At 34.0% G+C, this 16,246-nt stretch overlaps 1 protein-coding gene across 1 annotated transcript in view; it reads left to right on the plus strand.

Annotated features, from left to right (window-relative positions):
- The window catches only part of TRPA1 (transient receptor potential cation channel subfamily A member 1), a 31,063-nt gene extending 18,222 nt beyond the window's left edge, over positions 1-12,841 (plus strand). Inside the window, exons 15-28 of the mRNA XM_054285177.1 lie at positions 326-492; positions 1,347-1,440; positions 2,382-2,441; positions 3,365-3,463; positions 4,247-4,317; positions 4,739-4,886; positions 5,490-5,579; positions 5,814-5,983; positions 8,044-8,173; positions 8,300-8,482; positions 9,423-9,491; positions 10,128-10,238; positions 10,709-10,806; positions 12,610-12,841. Of these exons, the coding sequence (XP_054141152.1) occupies positions 326-492; positions 1,347-1,440; positions 2,382-2,441; positions 3,365-3,463; positions 4,247-4,317; positions 4,739-4,886; positions 5,490-5,579; positions 5,814-5,983; positions 8,044-8,173; positions 8,300-8,482; positions 9,423-9,491; positions 10,128-10,238; positions 10,709-10,806; positions 12,610-12,841 (1,722 nt within the window). The remainder of the gene's footprint in view (positions 1-325; positions 493-1,346; positions 1,441-2,381; positions 2,442-3,364; positions 3,464-4,246; positions 4,318-4,738; positions 4,887-5,489; positions 5,580-5,813; positions 5,984-8,043; positions 8,174-8,299; positions 8,483-9,422; positions 9,492-10,127; positions 10,239-10,708; positions 10,807-12,609) is intronic.
- Positions 12,842-16,246: the final 3,405 nt, after the last annotated feature.

Below are 16,246 nucleotides of genomic sequence, written 5' to 3' on the forward strand. Positions count from 1 at the left end.
TTGTTGATTATCAAATAAGGTGTTCTGTGTCTGTAGATGCCATGATTTTTACCTCTTTGTGACTTGAAGTTCATTAATTACAAAACTAAAAGATATTCATGATCTTACCTATAGTGAATTTCCTCTTCAGATTTTGCCCTAGTGTAGCTGTAGGCATAAAGAACATGTCTGTAATCTCTGTCAGAATCTGACAATATTCTAATGTTTTCTGTTGCTAGTGAAAGCATTCGAGACCTGCAGCTGAGAAAAGCACGTGGCTTTTCAATGTGGGAAAGCACTGAAATGTACTTTTTTAAAATTACTCATGTACTGCTTGTCTGCACAGAACACAGCTTTGCACTTGGCTGCACGAGAAGGACATGCAAAAGCAGTGAGGTTACTTCTTGACTATGGTGCAAAAATTCTGTTCAACAAAGCAGTGGCTTCTTTTTTCCATGAGGCAATACACAATAGGAGAAAAGATGTGGTGTCTGCTGTCATTTTGCACAAAAGGTAAAGTATAGAGAAAACTCTTCTTCAATTTGTTTGCCCACGTGTTTTGTTTCACTTTTCTTAAATGAGATCAAGTTCTGAAAATCTGTTGTGTAATAAGTAAAACTGAGTACTTATTTTACAATTCCAGAGGTTATGTTCTGTTCTAATGAGCACAAATAAAAAATGGCATAATTGTAATGGACATCAGACATATGGCAAGCTGCTTTTCATATTACACTGAGTGTTTGGGTTCTGTATGTAAAAACCATGTAGAAGCCATCAGAAATAATTTTGACCTTTCACATAATGCTTTAATGCCTAAAAAATTTTAATCAAAATGTGAATACAACTGAAATCATTCAAGAGATTTAATTAAAAATCATTCTTTTAAATGATGCAGTTATTTTAAAATGTAGCATTTCAACTGCAGTTTAGAATATTTTAGGTTAAGGCATAGTGAAGCCCCACTTTTGGATTAAAGCAATGCACCATTGCCTAATGATGACATCTTTTGGTAAGAGTTACAGGAATACTGACAGGATTTCACTGTATTTATTATTATTTGCGTAATTTTGTAACCCAAGATTCCAAAGTTTGTTCCAGTTTCATATTTTTTAGGAGGCCTTAGCATAGTTGAAACATTTCTGTTTAATTGATAACAGAATTTAACATGAATCATTCTTACAGAAGTGTCCAGAATATTACTCAGCTACTCCCAAGACATCTTAGTTTCCATTTAATAATGCATAAAATTAGCACATTATACATTATGCTTTTTAATATCTTAAATGAAACTCAAATAATCTAAAAGTAGTTAATTTAGAGCAGCTTTAATGACTTAATTTTCTATTATCTGAAATAATTTTTTGCAGATGGGAAGAAGCTGTTGTGACTTTCTCTCACTCTTCCAGTGCCAATAAGTGTCCTTTGTTGGAAATGGTTGAGTATCTTCCTGATTCATTTAAAGTAAGTTTTCTGCACATGTTAAAGAAACAACTTCACAAAATAACCTTTGTTGTTCTGCATTCATTCTTCTGTTTGCTGTGCTCTCTAATACGTATTATTATAAAATAGAAAGAAGTTCACAAAATTATTTTATAGTATTTTAGTGATAGTTTCAGTTTGTCCAGTTTAAGTTCTGTATTAGAAAAGTTCCTAGCTTCCTGAGATCAATAGATTTATAAAAAGTAACATAAAAATTATGTATAGATGGAATGAGAGTCATAAGTGAATTGGGTTCAAAATCATCTGAGATATTTTCACTCTCTTAACTAACTGCTAAATGACACAGCAGAAATGATTTTTAAATAAAATAGCAAGTGGTACACACATATATCACTGAGGGGGTATTGGGGACAGGCAAAGGTGTTACAGAGACTCTATCATCAGAAGGCATGGAAAGGCACTTTATTATTAAAAATCTGTGGTTCTTATAGAAACAATGGTGGACCTAAGACCTGACTGGCTTTTAGGAATCTTCTCTCACACTATTGGTGAGCTATAAGTAGCACAGTCCAGAGAACTAAATCTATAAACAACGGTTACAAAAAGAGAGATAATAGTTGTTTGAATTCTTTCCTCTAAGTTTCCCACAGCTTCTAAAATCTTGGGAGAACTGTGTCTCTCTCTGTTCAGAGGATAGGTAATTACTATATAGGTATTCATAAACTATTCACACTTCATACTGGTAAACTGGCATGTAGCCTTGTAAACAGCATTTACATTTAACTCCTACAGGAAAACTCTAGAATTTTATGTCTTCAAAACCTACATCATAAAAACTGACTGTCATCACTTCTGTTAGCTGATCGTTGTATTTGACAGTCATTTTCTTCTGGTCTAAACATATTCTTTCTGTTGAACATTGTCTATATCACCTTAATTCACTTTTCTGTTCATCTGCAAAGCTGGTGTTGGACAACTGCATAATTGAGTCTTCAGAGGAAAAGACAAGTCGAGACTTCTATGTAAGTAGATGAAAAAGTCTGGGAAAGTACAAAACATATATTTTAATGTACATGTCAAGCTCATATATATAAGGTACTGTTGTAGATGAATCTCAGATCTTTACACAGAACGCAGGAGACAGATCTTATTTTATCCTTTGGACTGTAAATAGTTTGAAGTTCAGTTTCTGTAATCTTCATGCTTACATATTTTAATAAGTGTGACATTAAACTTCTACAATCCATAAACTGTATCTTTGCTGTGGTAATTTCTGCAATCAAGCTGGGTATCAGAGGTTATGGGTATTTCAAAATAGCAGTGAGAGAAGACATGTAATATCTATTTATGAATACTGAAAGTGTGCTTACAATAAGTAGTGCAAATGTCATCAATACTTTTGAGTTCAACATGTTTCTTTGTTTTGTAAATACTTGTTGAAAATCTCAAGCAGTAGATTGCTTTTAATGCTAGGGAGACATGAATGTTCTCCAGTTATGTTACCTTTGCAACCATATTGAAAATGACCTTATCAGTGATTATATTGGATTGTATCCACATCATTAACAGAAAACTTGCAAATATTTTGCTACTGTGCATTTTCTTTATATTGCATTATCAAAGCCATATAACTTTTAAAGACAAGCTTTTCTTTAAAGTTGGCATTAAAAAATCATGGTTATGAAAATGACCTTTCTTAATTGTAATATTTTAGCAAGAAATGTACACTTTTTTTTTAAATTCAAAATGGCTGTTCATTTAAACATCTTGCAGTCACAGATGTGTACCTTGATGACATGTGTTCAGCTAACAATGAATATACATCTTGATTCTGACTACCTTGACACAATATGCTCTCTAAAAGATAGACTTTTTTGTATTAAGAACATCATCTAAGACTGAGATAATAATTTGCATTATATTTAACTTCTGGTGTATTATATAGATTGAATACAACTTCAGATATCTTCAGTGTCCCTTGACACTTAACAAGAAAGTAAAGGATGGTGAAGATATTTTCTATGAACCACTTACCACTTTAAATGTAAGTTTTACTCTGACATCATTGCCCGCTGTCTTGGTTTAGATAAAATGAAATTTTTCATCATAATATTTCTTCTCCAAAGCCCATGGCTTTGTATATTGAAAGGATATTGAAATTAAGTATGGGCCAAAGTTCTAAGTAATAAATAAAATTTCTTTTAGATTTAGATAAAGCTATGAATGCTCAAGATATTGTACTGTACGTGCAGGTAGTACATCAAAGAAAACCACACTCCAGTCATTCCAGTGACCATGCACTGGAATGTAAGGCACTAAAAAACCTGACAAGTTATTTGTTTCATATGGTAATTGCAAAATATTTATAATATGAAACAAATTTGCTAGTTTTGTAGCATTACAATCTGTTCTCTCATTCTTTGTCTATATAACAAACTTTCTGGCTTAATATGTTTGCTTTTTGGGATTCCTGTTGACAATTCATTGTTATACTGTCTAATAATAAATAAATAAATAAATATTTTTCTCACTGAATGTAAAACTTGGTCTCACAGGTGTAGTTGAAAATAGTCTGTATAATTTTTGAAGCTTGAAATAGACTAACAGATTCTCAGCAGAGAAACTGAATGCCTTAGCAGGCAGAGAGGGCAAGACAGTGATGGGTTTGGGCCAGGTGCTTAATCAAAAGAACTTTGCAATATCTTACACATATTTTACTTTTCATTAGGCTAATAATCAGGTAAAAAAGGTGGCCTAGCCAGTTTTTTTAAGCACTTTGCTTGCCTGGATGAATTAAGTTTGACCCTTCTGTACTTGTATTTTGCAGGCCATGGTGCGCCACAATCGCATGGAGCTACTCAGTCATCCTGTGTGTAAAGAATATTTGCTTATGAAATGGTTGGTCTATTTCAGTGGATATAAAATATAATACTGCGTGTCAAGATAAGGACTGTTTTGCCTGAAATTTGTTTATTAAAATGTGCATGTTTATAGAGCTGACTGAGCAAATGTCTTTTCCATAAAGTACAACTTAGTATTTAGTAAAGATTTTTTGATATTTACAACAAAGGCAGCTATTATCTTTGTTTCCTCTTTGTTATAAAATATATAATTAGGTTGCCAAGTAAAAGTGAAAGGAATGGTTTTTCAGAGTGGCAAATACACTTTTGTCCACATAAGTGATGAACACATTCATCACAAAGGGACATTTTAGGAAATGTTTATTTCCTCGTCTTGAAGATATTATTGACTGTTAAATTTGAATGCATGCTCTTCTAAATTTGAAAAGTGTTGTAACTTTAACATTTTCACTTTCAAGGATGGCCTATGGGTTTCGAGCACATTTAATGAATTTAGGCATATATTCTCTTGGTCTCATCCCACTGACTCTTCTGGTCACTCACATACAACCAGGAAGACCTTTGAATGGAACAGAGCTCTATGAAGCAAGACCATTAGAATATGAGGTACTTTTTGTTAGTAGTTACAAACTGTTTAAGATTTTTACAGCAAAAAGGTATGATTACTTAAATAATGTCTAGATTAATTTATGATCTAGCAACTCTATGGAATAAAATTGAAGTATATATTTCTAAACATTCAGCAGCAACCTCTGCTGATAGATAATGTTCAGTTTAGATAATTTTCAGTTCCCATTTCTTATTTTTTTCTGAGAAATTTCTATTTAGTACATGGTTACTTCAGTTTTTTCCCTGAAGTGAATAATATTTATTTAATATTGAAGAAAAAAGATTCACACGAGAGAAAAAGAATAAAACTGAAACAGGAACTCAGAAAATATATGCTAGTAGAAATACGAAATAAAATAAATTCAAGGGATATCAAAGGTTCATGAAGATATCCTAATCTATGAAAAAATCATGAGATCACATATACAGCTCAACCCAGAACATGGATTTCACAATAAATATTAATTAGACAGAATATAGATAGTAATAAGTATATGATACAAGCTAACAGGCAATATAATGTATATATAATAGGTAGAGATCAAATTAACATTCCTTTAATAATTTCTAATTTCTTTTGTGCTCTGATTTTTGTTGCAGGACTCATACTTCACAAGGGTGTGTATGTGTTTAGTTTTAATTATGAGTTTACTGGGCATCTGCAAAGAAATATTTCAGCTGATTCAGCAGGTTAGTACAGAGAGAAATAACATTAATCAGACAATGTACTTGCATGGCAGTTTGTATAATATTGAAATTATCTGGTTTTTTCCTGATTAATAGTCAAATGTCAATTTATACTTTTTAATTTATATATATAATGATTAAAACTGATTTTGAATGGTGAATTTAAATAGTGTATTGAATTCAGTGTTTTAATGATGGATAACTGGTAAATATTAACCTTTCTCTCTTAAATCCTAGAAATTGAAATATTTGTTGGATTACTCCAATCTACTGGACTGGACCATTTATACTACAAGCATAATTTTTGTATCTTCTTTATTTATTAATACACCAGCTCATTTGCAGTGGGAATGTGGAGCAATTGCTGTGTACTTGTCCTGGATGAACTTCTTGCTTTATCTTCAACGGTAAAAAAATTTTACAGGCTTTACAATAAAATATTTTAATGTTTTCAGATATTTTACATATCCCAAATTGTGACAGATCAAGTTTGAGAGTCCCATTTTGTATTTTTTATTTTGAAACTATAGAAGTTTCCAGATTAGGACCATGGGAATTTTTTATCTCTGATGAACTGTAGAGTCATTTTCAGTGTTTTTCATGTAGACCATCACAACATATGTTATAGCAACTATAGAAATAACAATATTTATTTTAATGTTAATTAAGCACAGCCATGCTGAATTTTATCTTTTTTTAAATCATCTTTCACTACACTGTATAGATTTTGACTTTAAAAGAACCCAGAAGGATATGAATTATGAATGGCATTAGGAAGTCAGGTTTTATGAGTAATACCTGGGAGAAGGTAAATTCCTTTATCATTTCCCGTATTAAATGGCATGTTTGACTTTATGCCGCAGTGTCCTGTAAAAGAATTGCAGTTGATGTCATTGTAAGTTTCTTGAGTTGACATCATGTCTGTTTATTGCCCTTAATTATCTTAAATCATGTCACTGGTACAATAGTTTCCAAGAGTTATGAACTGCAGGAGAGCTGGGTGGAGGAAAAAAATATTGTGGGTATAGTGCTTAAGACAAATTAAACACATTTGTGTCTGAGCAGGACTGCATGTGGTAACACTGCATAATTCTTATTGTACATATGCTCTAATCACTGCCACGAAGTCTTGCAGACAGACAAACACAACATTTGCTGATTAATTTCAGGGGTGTTTTACTGTAGTAGGGATGTTTAAGGACACGGTTTGTAAGCAGAGTTAATGACAAAAGAGAGGACCTTTATGGTCTTGCCTCTACTGCAAACCTTTTCCTCAACGCCCCACCCCCATGTCTGGCCTCAGGTGACCAATGAGTGGGTGTGTCCTGTCTGCTCCAAAGTAAACAGGTGATTGCACAACCTTTCTTCTGCTGATGGATGAAATGCCTTCCTGTTATTTCAAGTGTGTTGCAGTAGAACTCTACACATAATTTTTGCTACCTCATTCAGGCTCTTCTCCCAAAGCAAATTGTAATTCCATTGACTTCAGCTGAATATTGCCTCGTAAATGCCTAATATTTAAGAGAATATTGGGTTTGCTTTATTTCCAGCTTGACCTTTTCAGTCTTGCACATATTGCTTCATTCAGAGTGAAAGATACCCACAGGGATTTTCACAGTTACTACTGTGAGCTTAAAAAATCTCATGGTCCCTGGATTTGAGAGAGGACATAAATTCACAAGTTCAGGTTTGGAAGAAAAAGTAATTTAATCTGCTTTATGGTAATTCCTGTTTTGATATTTAGTTTTTGTGTTAATCAATAGGATAGGCTTGCCAACAACAGATTGTTGTTGGGAACACAGGTGTCTTAAAATCATGCTATTCTCCTTATCTTCCTGAGCAGTGTGTTTCTTTTTGTTTGTTTGTTTTCCATTATTTGTATTACACTAAAACTCCATAATATCATTTGTTTCACATCTTGTAAAAAGTGAAATCTTTTAAATCAAGCATGTAGCTGCTACATGGATTATGGTGCCAGTTGTCCTTTATTTTGGTTGCTGTGTTGCTTTGAGAAGCATAAAAAATTTTAGTAGTTTGCTAATGTTTTTTATTCTGAATGTAGCAGTGGTACAATACTGTACTGCCTATGCCTATGGAGGGAATAAATGTTATCCATGAAAAATACTGTGTTGAAAACTGTTCTTCTGCATTAAATTTAAGACTATGCAGTTTAGAGTTGCTGTGTGTAGGATCACTTGCACTCTTTTGGATGTGAAAGTAGAGCAGGTTTGTTACCATCACAGAATCTCTCAGAGAGGCAACGTCCCTTTCCACAGATGAAAATCAGTGTTACTTACTGCCTTACAGAAATAACTGAAAGGGACTCAAACCTCAGTATTTAATACTTTAGTGGTAGACTAATAGTTGTTAGATTAATAGTTGTGCTGGATTAATAGTTGGAGTGGATTGTCTTAGAAGTCTTATTCCATGACTGATTCTCTATCTTTTTTGTTTACTTATTGCCTAGATTTGAGAACTATGGAATCTATGTTGTGATGTTTTGGGAAATTTTGAGGACTTTGATTCGGATTGCTGTGGTTTTCTTTTTCCTGATATTGGCCTTTGGGCTGAGTTTCTTTGTCCTTTTGGGTTCACAGGTTAGTTCAATACTCTAGTTAAGCTTTTATCATTATAAATATTATCTTTGACTAAAGCATGTCAAGACTTTATTTACAAATTCCATCAGTTGGGTTTTATCTTTATTTTGATGTTTCTTTTTGCAGCAAACATACAGCACACCTCTGCTTTCTGTAATGAAGACATTTGCAATGATGCTGGGAGACATTAATTACCATGATGCATTCCTGGATCCTTTACTAAGCAGTGAATTGCCATATCCATTCCTGAGTTACACAGTTCTCATTATATTTACCTTGCTTATTCCAATCCTTCTTATGAACTTGCTAGTAAGTATAAGCTATTTATTAATATACAAAATTGGTTAAACACGAATATGTATAGAGAGCTCTAGAGTGCTGGTAATTCTAGTATAGAATTACTTCAGTAAGTGACAGCCACTCATTATTTAACAGATATTCTCAGTAACATATTAAAATGTCCCTGTTCTCTGCACTTGTTTTCCATCCAGTGTTTCCCCATCTGAGTATTTTCCCACACCTCACTCCTGCAGGAGTATTTTGTATATGTTTAGGTAATAACTTTGATGGAATTTGAATTGAGCTGCAATGTATTATTCTGAGGTCTTGATAAAAAAAATTGAGGAGCAATGATTTTTGTTCAATCCCTTGTTGTGTCATAACCTAACACTAACAATAATTTAAATTAAAAAAATAAAGCCCAAATTCAAATCTTCACTGAACACAAAACAGCGATCAGAAGTAGTAATAGAACCAACTAACAAACCTGACCTGAAAGTTAAGAATCAGAAAACACAATAATGGTGGAAAGGGGGGAAAATGTGTAATATATCTTCAGCCATGTTCCACTGAATAGAAATTTTATTTAGGAAATCACATTTTCACTTGAGCTGGGCAATAAAAGTCAAAAACCTCGTGTTTTTTAAACTTGTTTATTGCAGCCATGATTCCACTTAATCAAGAGATCAACTGGTTTCTTAACATTCCAGCAGTAATGAAGAATGTAAAAGAAGGGATGTTATTCTTGGCAAAAGTAGCACTTCAGTGCCTTACCAACAGAGTGTTGTCAGTAAAAACACTCTCCACATTTATTGATACATATTTTACAAATATACAAAAAATATTTCCAAATTCAAGTGCAAAAGTAATTTAACTCCAGAATATTTTCTTCTTTAAGTGTGAAAGAGAAATACAGTTGAAATCACAGACTATGAAAAAGTAGATAATGAACTCTTTCTCTTTCTTCTAGATTGGTTTGGCTGTTGGTGATATTGCCGAAGTACAAAAATATGCTGCACTCAAAAGGATTGCAATGCAGGTGAGTAACAGACCATGAGAGCACCAAATGTTGGAAGTACATATCATTGCTAGAACACCTTTTAGATAATTAGTTGATTTGTCATGACATTCCCAACTGTCTTAGAATATCTGTAAAGCAGATTTGGCAAATTTGAACATGGCATATTATTCTGAATCTCATTTTCACTCGTACGAGTCATTGCCAAGGAAGTGCACAGGCAAATGCATTTTTAAGGAATTTTTCAACCATCAGTTCAAGCAATTTTGAGTTTTTCCAAAACCAGAATCTCAGAATCAGTCACTGCAAAGCCTGAAATTGCAGTTTTCTTCTAGTAGAGACTCTATGCAGTGGAAAGAAGGTACACAAAAATCAAAAGGATACCAAATTCATTCTGCTGGACTAAATTCTCATTTTACTAAATTAGTAAAAAGAGTGCACATCTATGTGGAGAAATTAATTCTGCTATGATACTCAGTACTGGTTATGACAATGTAGTTTTAGTGTCTGGGTTGGACTATTCAGCTATTATACCACTGTTTGCAGTGTGGAGTAGTACTAGTGAATGGAATAAAATGGCATGATTGTTATTTTCACGTATAATGTGTATTTATTGTAAGATAACATATCTCATTCTAAATGCAAAACCACATTTAGGTTAATCTTCATACCAACTTAGAGAAGAAGCTGCCATTTTGGTTCTTAAGTCGGGTGGACCAGGAATCAATCACTGTATATCCCAACAGGCCGAGATACTGTGGATTTATGGTAAGATGGTGGACATTAGATAGAATAATTCTTACCAAAAAGAGAGATAATTGAATTTGTACACACACTGCTAAGGACATTGTGTTATTAACTGACATCAAGGGAATTGTGGTTAGACCTTGACTAAGGTCAGTGAAAATGATAAATCAGTTTGAGTGCAGCTGTATTCAGATAAAATTAGTGTTTGAGTAGTCAGTGCACTGTACCTCTATTAAGTCAAGCTACAAAAGATGTTCAAATAAAAAGCAGAATTACTCCCTTTTGGCTTTTCTTCTTTTATTTGAGCAGTTGTTGATAGACCAAATTTTCTTATAAAACAAACTTTTTAATATATAAACAAATAACATCATAACAGAAAATCTTTTCAATGTTTACACTGTGTGAACAATGTTTGCATATTAATCTGTTCACATATTTATTCTGTTGTCAGACTATAGGATCTATTAAGTTTGGTTCCATGTTTTGTTTAGAGCGTGTTCCAATATTGCTTTGGGTATGAGGACTCTACCACATATGCACAGAGCCCTGATACTACACTAGAATTGGAAGTTCTGAAGCAGAAATACAGGTATTTTTGTGATATTTTACAGTTTTAAAAAAAAGTAGAACCAATATTACAAATGTACTCCTATTTTTAAAGGTATTTTAAAGCTCCATACTGTATCTAAAAAGTAAAATTCTTAAAATTCTCTGTCCCCAGCCCAAACCAGCACAGCTTGTTGCTCACTAAAGTAATCTGAAGTAATGGAGAAAATGTATTTTCATTTTAGAGAGTTGCAAATGGAAGTTTTCAAGGGTTATTCAGAGCTCCCAAGTGATGTAATTCCAGTTGGTTTGCAAGTATACACAATCTGTTACTGACTTTCCACTGGGTAAATCAGATTCAGATTGTTTCCCCAAAATTTAATTGGTATTGATTCTCTCTTGAACAAAGCATGTTTCCCACAGCCTTGGAAGGAATTCTTTGTACTTTCTTGATTTACTTGTAATACCAACATATCCATAAGAATGGTTTCAAAAAAGCTTACTATGAATGTACAGCTAGAAAAACACATTGTTTCTCACTCAGTCTCACTTTTCCCTGCACTTGTTTTCTCTCCATTTTTTTCTCACCATTTTTTTCCTTTTCCTTTTTTTTTTAAATCCACCAAATTTTTGTCCACCGGCACAGATTCAGATTGAGTAATTCTTTTTGCATGAAAGACTCATCAAGAGTTGAAGCATGATGAGACTACACCCTACATATACAGGCAAATCATGGACTTTCGCAAGTCTTTCTTCAAATACATACTACATCATTATAATATAAAACAGCATAAAACAGACTCTTCCTTGGTTGGGATTTTTTTTCCTACAGAGGAGGAAGAAAACTATAATTTTATAAAATTATTTGCAATAGAATAACTTGTGACCTTATCGCTATGGAAAGTCATATTTAGTACTCTGAAAATATTGACTGAAAACTCTTACTACGTTGCCAGTGTGTTTTTATCAGAGTTCAAAACTGAGTTCAGTTACTGCTGGAGCTAGTGTCAGTGCGGGGTGTACATATTTTTGCATTTTGGTTTGGGGCAGGGTTTTCTTATGCTTTACATTTTATTACTTGTGATTTTCACATATTTTAAGATGTAATACCATTTCTTGTTAAAAAAACCCAACAAAACAACAAAAAACCAAACTATATCTAAAGCCCCTCAACTGTTCTTCACAAAGAACCTTTTCAGTCACACCAAAATTCTTGTTGTAATTTTGTGAGTGTAGACATTCAGAAAAGTAGATTTTCAAATGCCTCTTTGGTAGTTTTGTAAAGACAGTTTCTAGTCACAATTTCCATTTATTTCCCTGTTTCCTTAAAGATAACAGATACTGTGTTCTGTATGTGTGATGCTGAATTAGTTTAACTACTTAATTGCATCAATTGCACTTTGGATAGCACTTTGAAAAAGATCAGTGAGTGCCTCATCAGTATTTCTCATATGCTGTAAAAGTGATTGTGAATTTCACTAAATGTTTTTGGTTGCTGCCCTTTTTCTTACGGAAATAGGTTAATAGGAAAAACTTTTGATAGAGCAGTCAACAACTTTATTTTAAGAGTGAAGTTGCTTCTATCTTAACTATATATTAAGTTACTTTTCACAAGAACCACAGATTTGTTCTTTAATCCTATTTCCTGTAACATGGAGAAGAACTTCAGCTTAAAGAATTAAATGTATTGTAAATAATAGTCTTTGTTAGCAGAAGGGTTTAGTTAAGTACTGTCAGAAGGGTGAAGTACTGTCAATTTTTGCATCTGTAATTTTAATGACTTAAATGTCCTTTGAAATCAAATGACAAAGTCTGATGTGTATTTGTTTGTTTGTTTGCTTTTTAGGCTCAAAGATATATCAACATTGTTGGAAAAGCAACATGACCTCATTAAACTGATTATCCAAAAAATGGAGATAGTATCAGAGGCTGAGGATGAAGACAGCAATGATTTATTTCAGCACAAGTTTAGGAAAAGGCAGTTAGAGCACAAGAATAGCAAATGGGATACAGTGTTAAAAGCTGTTAAAACAAATGTGCCTAACCCAAGCACAGAAAAGAACAATACCTTCTTCTAGACTTGGCTGTGATATCATGTTGTATGATCATTTTGTTCTACTTTAGGGTCACTTCTCTTATCGTCTTTGCATAATGTTAATGTGATACATCATGTACTCGAGTATAAAAAAAGGCCAGATCCAAAACCAGGATGCAGGTGCTCAAAACAGTATTTAAAGAGACTGGAGATGTCTATGTCCAAAACTGTGATCCTAAAAGTGACTGGCTAATCCGGAAAGTGCCTAAGTCCACAGAGGCCAGCCTTGCTGTCCTGGCTTCTGTCTAGATCTGTTCCTGGGTTTGGCCCTAGTACACTTAGGTCTGTATGTAATTACATTATTTCCTGTTACAAATATTTTTAGAATTTCTAAATTTTTAGAAATTAGATTCTAGTCATTTATTATTCAGGTGTTTGGAGAGAGCCAATGGGCTTTGTGTAGCTTAAAAAAAAAGTACAAAACTAATCTGACAGAGTGCATTGGAAGTTTTGCTGAGTAGGGACTGCAGGATCAGGCCTGAAAGGTAGGAAATCAAGGATCATGAAGTTGTAAAGTAAGGGAAGAACTACTTTCTTTTCTAGATAGTGGAAGCAGTTCACAACAGGATCATTTGTACTAGCATGCCTGTAGCAGTGGTAGAATGACATGTTTAATATTAGTCATTTACAACTTGCTGTCCTTATGCTGCTAATGTGATTTTGCCCTTCCTGATAACCTAAAACTGATCTTGCTACTTTTATCTGCACTTTGGTTTCATTATTCATTTACTGAGTATTCAGTGCATTATGTAATATATGGTAATATATTAAATTTAGTAAACATTAATTAAAATGTGTTTGAGTACCTGAATATATTTGTTTCCAAACCAGTGCTAATAAACTAATTATGACTATGCATGGTGGTAAGGCTCTGTGGTCTGCTTTTGAATTCAGACATTTTCTTTAAGAACTTAGTATACATTATTCTTATACATAATTCTTCTCATAAACACCAATTATGATTCCTATTTATTTAAAAGGTAGTCATTAGGAGGTAATTCACACTGTACAGAACTTGTTCAGTCTTCAGAAAACACTGGAAGCTGCACTGTAAATTAATGTGACTTGCGCCTTAAAATTGCCACAGATGTTCAGTAGGCAAAATTCTTTCTCACCCAACTGCTGTATCCCAGCTTTGAGATTTTAAATCCTTGCCAGGTAAAACAGAGAAAGGAGGAGGCTACTGGAGGAGCAGCTCTGCTCCAGGACAAGCCTGGTGTGACACAGTGAAACAGGAAGAGAACGTGTAAGCAGAGTCAGAGCAGAAAAAGGAAAAATGTAACTATAGTCTCTGAAACTGTGGTGGCTCCTAAAGTCAGATCTGTTCCTGTGAATAAACTGTTCAGGTTTTCTGCATCTGCAGCTCCCTCTGTCAGTAAAAAAAATGGCCAGGTTCTGAGGATAGGGCCAAATTTGAAAAATGTAGTAACAGCAATTTTGAATTCCTGGCAGTCTGTGCCATTAACACTAGATGGCAGTGAGTGATAGCATTTCTGGGTAAGTAAATGGGACCTAAATGCAGTGTTTTGATTGAAGAACAGCGGTATGGTTACAGCAGGAACAAAGCAGTCAGCACTCATAGCTTTAAAGTCTAAGCCTTTCAAACCTCTTTAAACAGAGCTCTGAGACCTTTATATAGAGCTGCCTCTCAGCTTTCCTGAGTGCTCACAATTTGAGAAAAGTTTTCCTTTTCAATTGTATATAGCAAGACAGAAATAAGTTATTTTATAATTAGCAAATATTACAACATTGAATTAATGACTTAGCTTTCTATGTAAATCATCAGACTAATATTATTTAATTGTCATGTGATAGGACTATCTAATAGAGCCTAAGTACAAGAGATGTAGAGTTTAAGGAAAAGTACAAGTATAGCTGGAATATAAATCATGATTAAAAATTTTTGCAGACTGAGCTGAAGATACTGGGCCATTTGAGCAATCTCTAGAAGCAATCCTGTTAGAATCATTATGGTTGGAAAAGACCTCTAAGTAAGGAAAAGACCATTGAGTACGACCATTAACTTTACACTAAACCATGTCTCTAAACACCATATCTACGTGTTTTGTTAACTCTTCTACAGATAGTTATTTCATTTTCCTGGGCAGCCTGTTGCAATGCTTGACCACCTTTCCAGTGAAGGAATTTTTCCTAATATTCAATGTAAACCTCAGCTGGTTCAGCTTGAGCCAATTCCTCTTGTCCAATTGCTTGCTGCATGGGAAAAGAGAGCAACCTCCACCTGTCTTGATGTGTTACATATTAGGTACAGCTAAATATATGTTAACCAAAAGTGTTACAATGTGAATTTTTGAATTCACACTTAGGGATTGCTATTCAATGGGAATGTATCCTCTGAGTGTGAATATAGAATCTGCAAACTGTGATGGGTGTGTATCTGTATTCAATACTCACCCACTTCCCTTCAGTCTGTATGGAAGTAACTCCTTTTCATTTGGCATGCTGGCAGTTCTGTAGGCACTCATAGTCACTGTATATCAAACATTGCTAATAGTGAGAGTAAATATTCTATTTCATTTCCTGCTGCTCATCAGTGCTGTCTCTGTTTACTCCTCAAGATGAATGGCAGCGTGGTTCAGGCAATGGCACCATCTCCTCCCACCAAAACCAGATAATTCCCAAAACCTCCCGTTGGGAAAACTGATTTGTGTCTCATCTGTGTGACACACAGGAGGGTCACAATTTGGGACAAGAAATGACATTTCTGTGTGAGTTGGTAGTCTGAAACAAGACGGCAATCCTTTCCTGAACCCAAAGATCCAGTTGCCTGCCTTTCTAGCATCAGACTCTTGCTGATAAGGACAGCTAGAAAAGCACTTTGCCCATTTAAATTAAAATTAGCTAGAGCAATAAAATACATACTTAGCAGAAATCTGAAGTGCCCAGATTTGAAGTGAGTGAGACTCTTTTCAGTATATGAGAAATAACTTGCTTCAAGCTGTCTAACACATATTGGTGTTCTCCACGATATGCTGCTGGACCAAAGACAAAGCCACTCTGTAAGTGAGTCTCCATAATTTTTTGACTCACTTTTTTCTTCAAAGAAATAGCCTTGAATCCTCCTTGCTGTGTTATATAAAACAATTTTATTTTCTGCAGCATACTGAAAATGTGGCTTTGTGAAACATTTCACAACAAAATACTGTCTGAAAATTTGTGTTGTAGAGGATTGGTAGGGGAGAACATCCCCACTCCCCAAAATCAGCTGGGAATGATTTCAAACCCTTGAGGGATAGATATACTCAGAAAGAAGAGGAATCTATATTAACAAAGAGGTGGTCCTCCTCATTGGTAAGATTTCTTGTTTTGTAAGATGAAATGCCCATAAGCAGAGCATGTAGTAAGAGAAAGAAAAGATGAGAAAATA

The sequence above is a fragment of the Melozone crissalis genome, unplaced genomic scaffold, assembly GCF_028551555.1.
Source record: "Melozone crissalis strain CALT ecotype California unplaced genomic scaffold, PUWL_Pcris_2 ptg000042l_1, whole genome shotgun sequence".
NCBI lineage: Eukaryota > Metazoa > Chordata > Aves > Passeriformes > Passerellidae > Melozone > Melozone crissalis.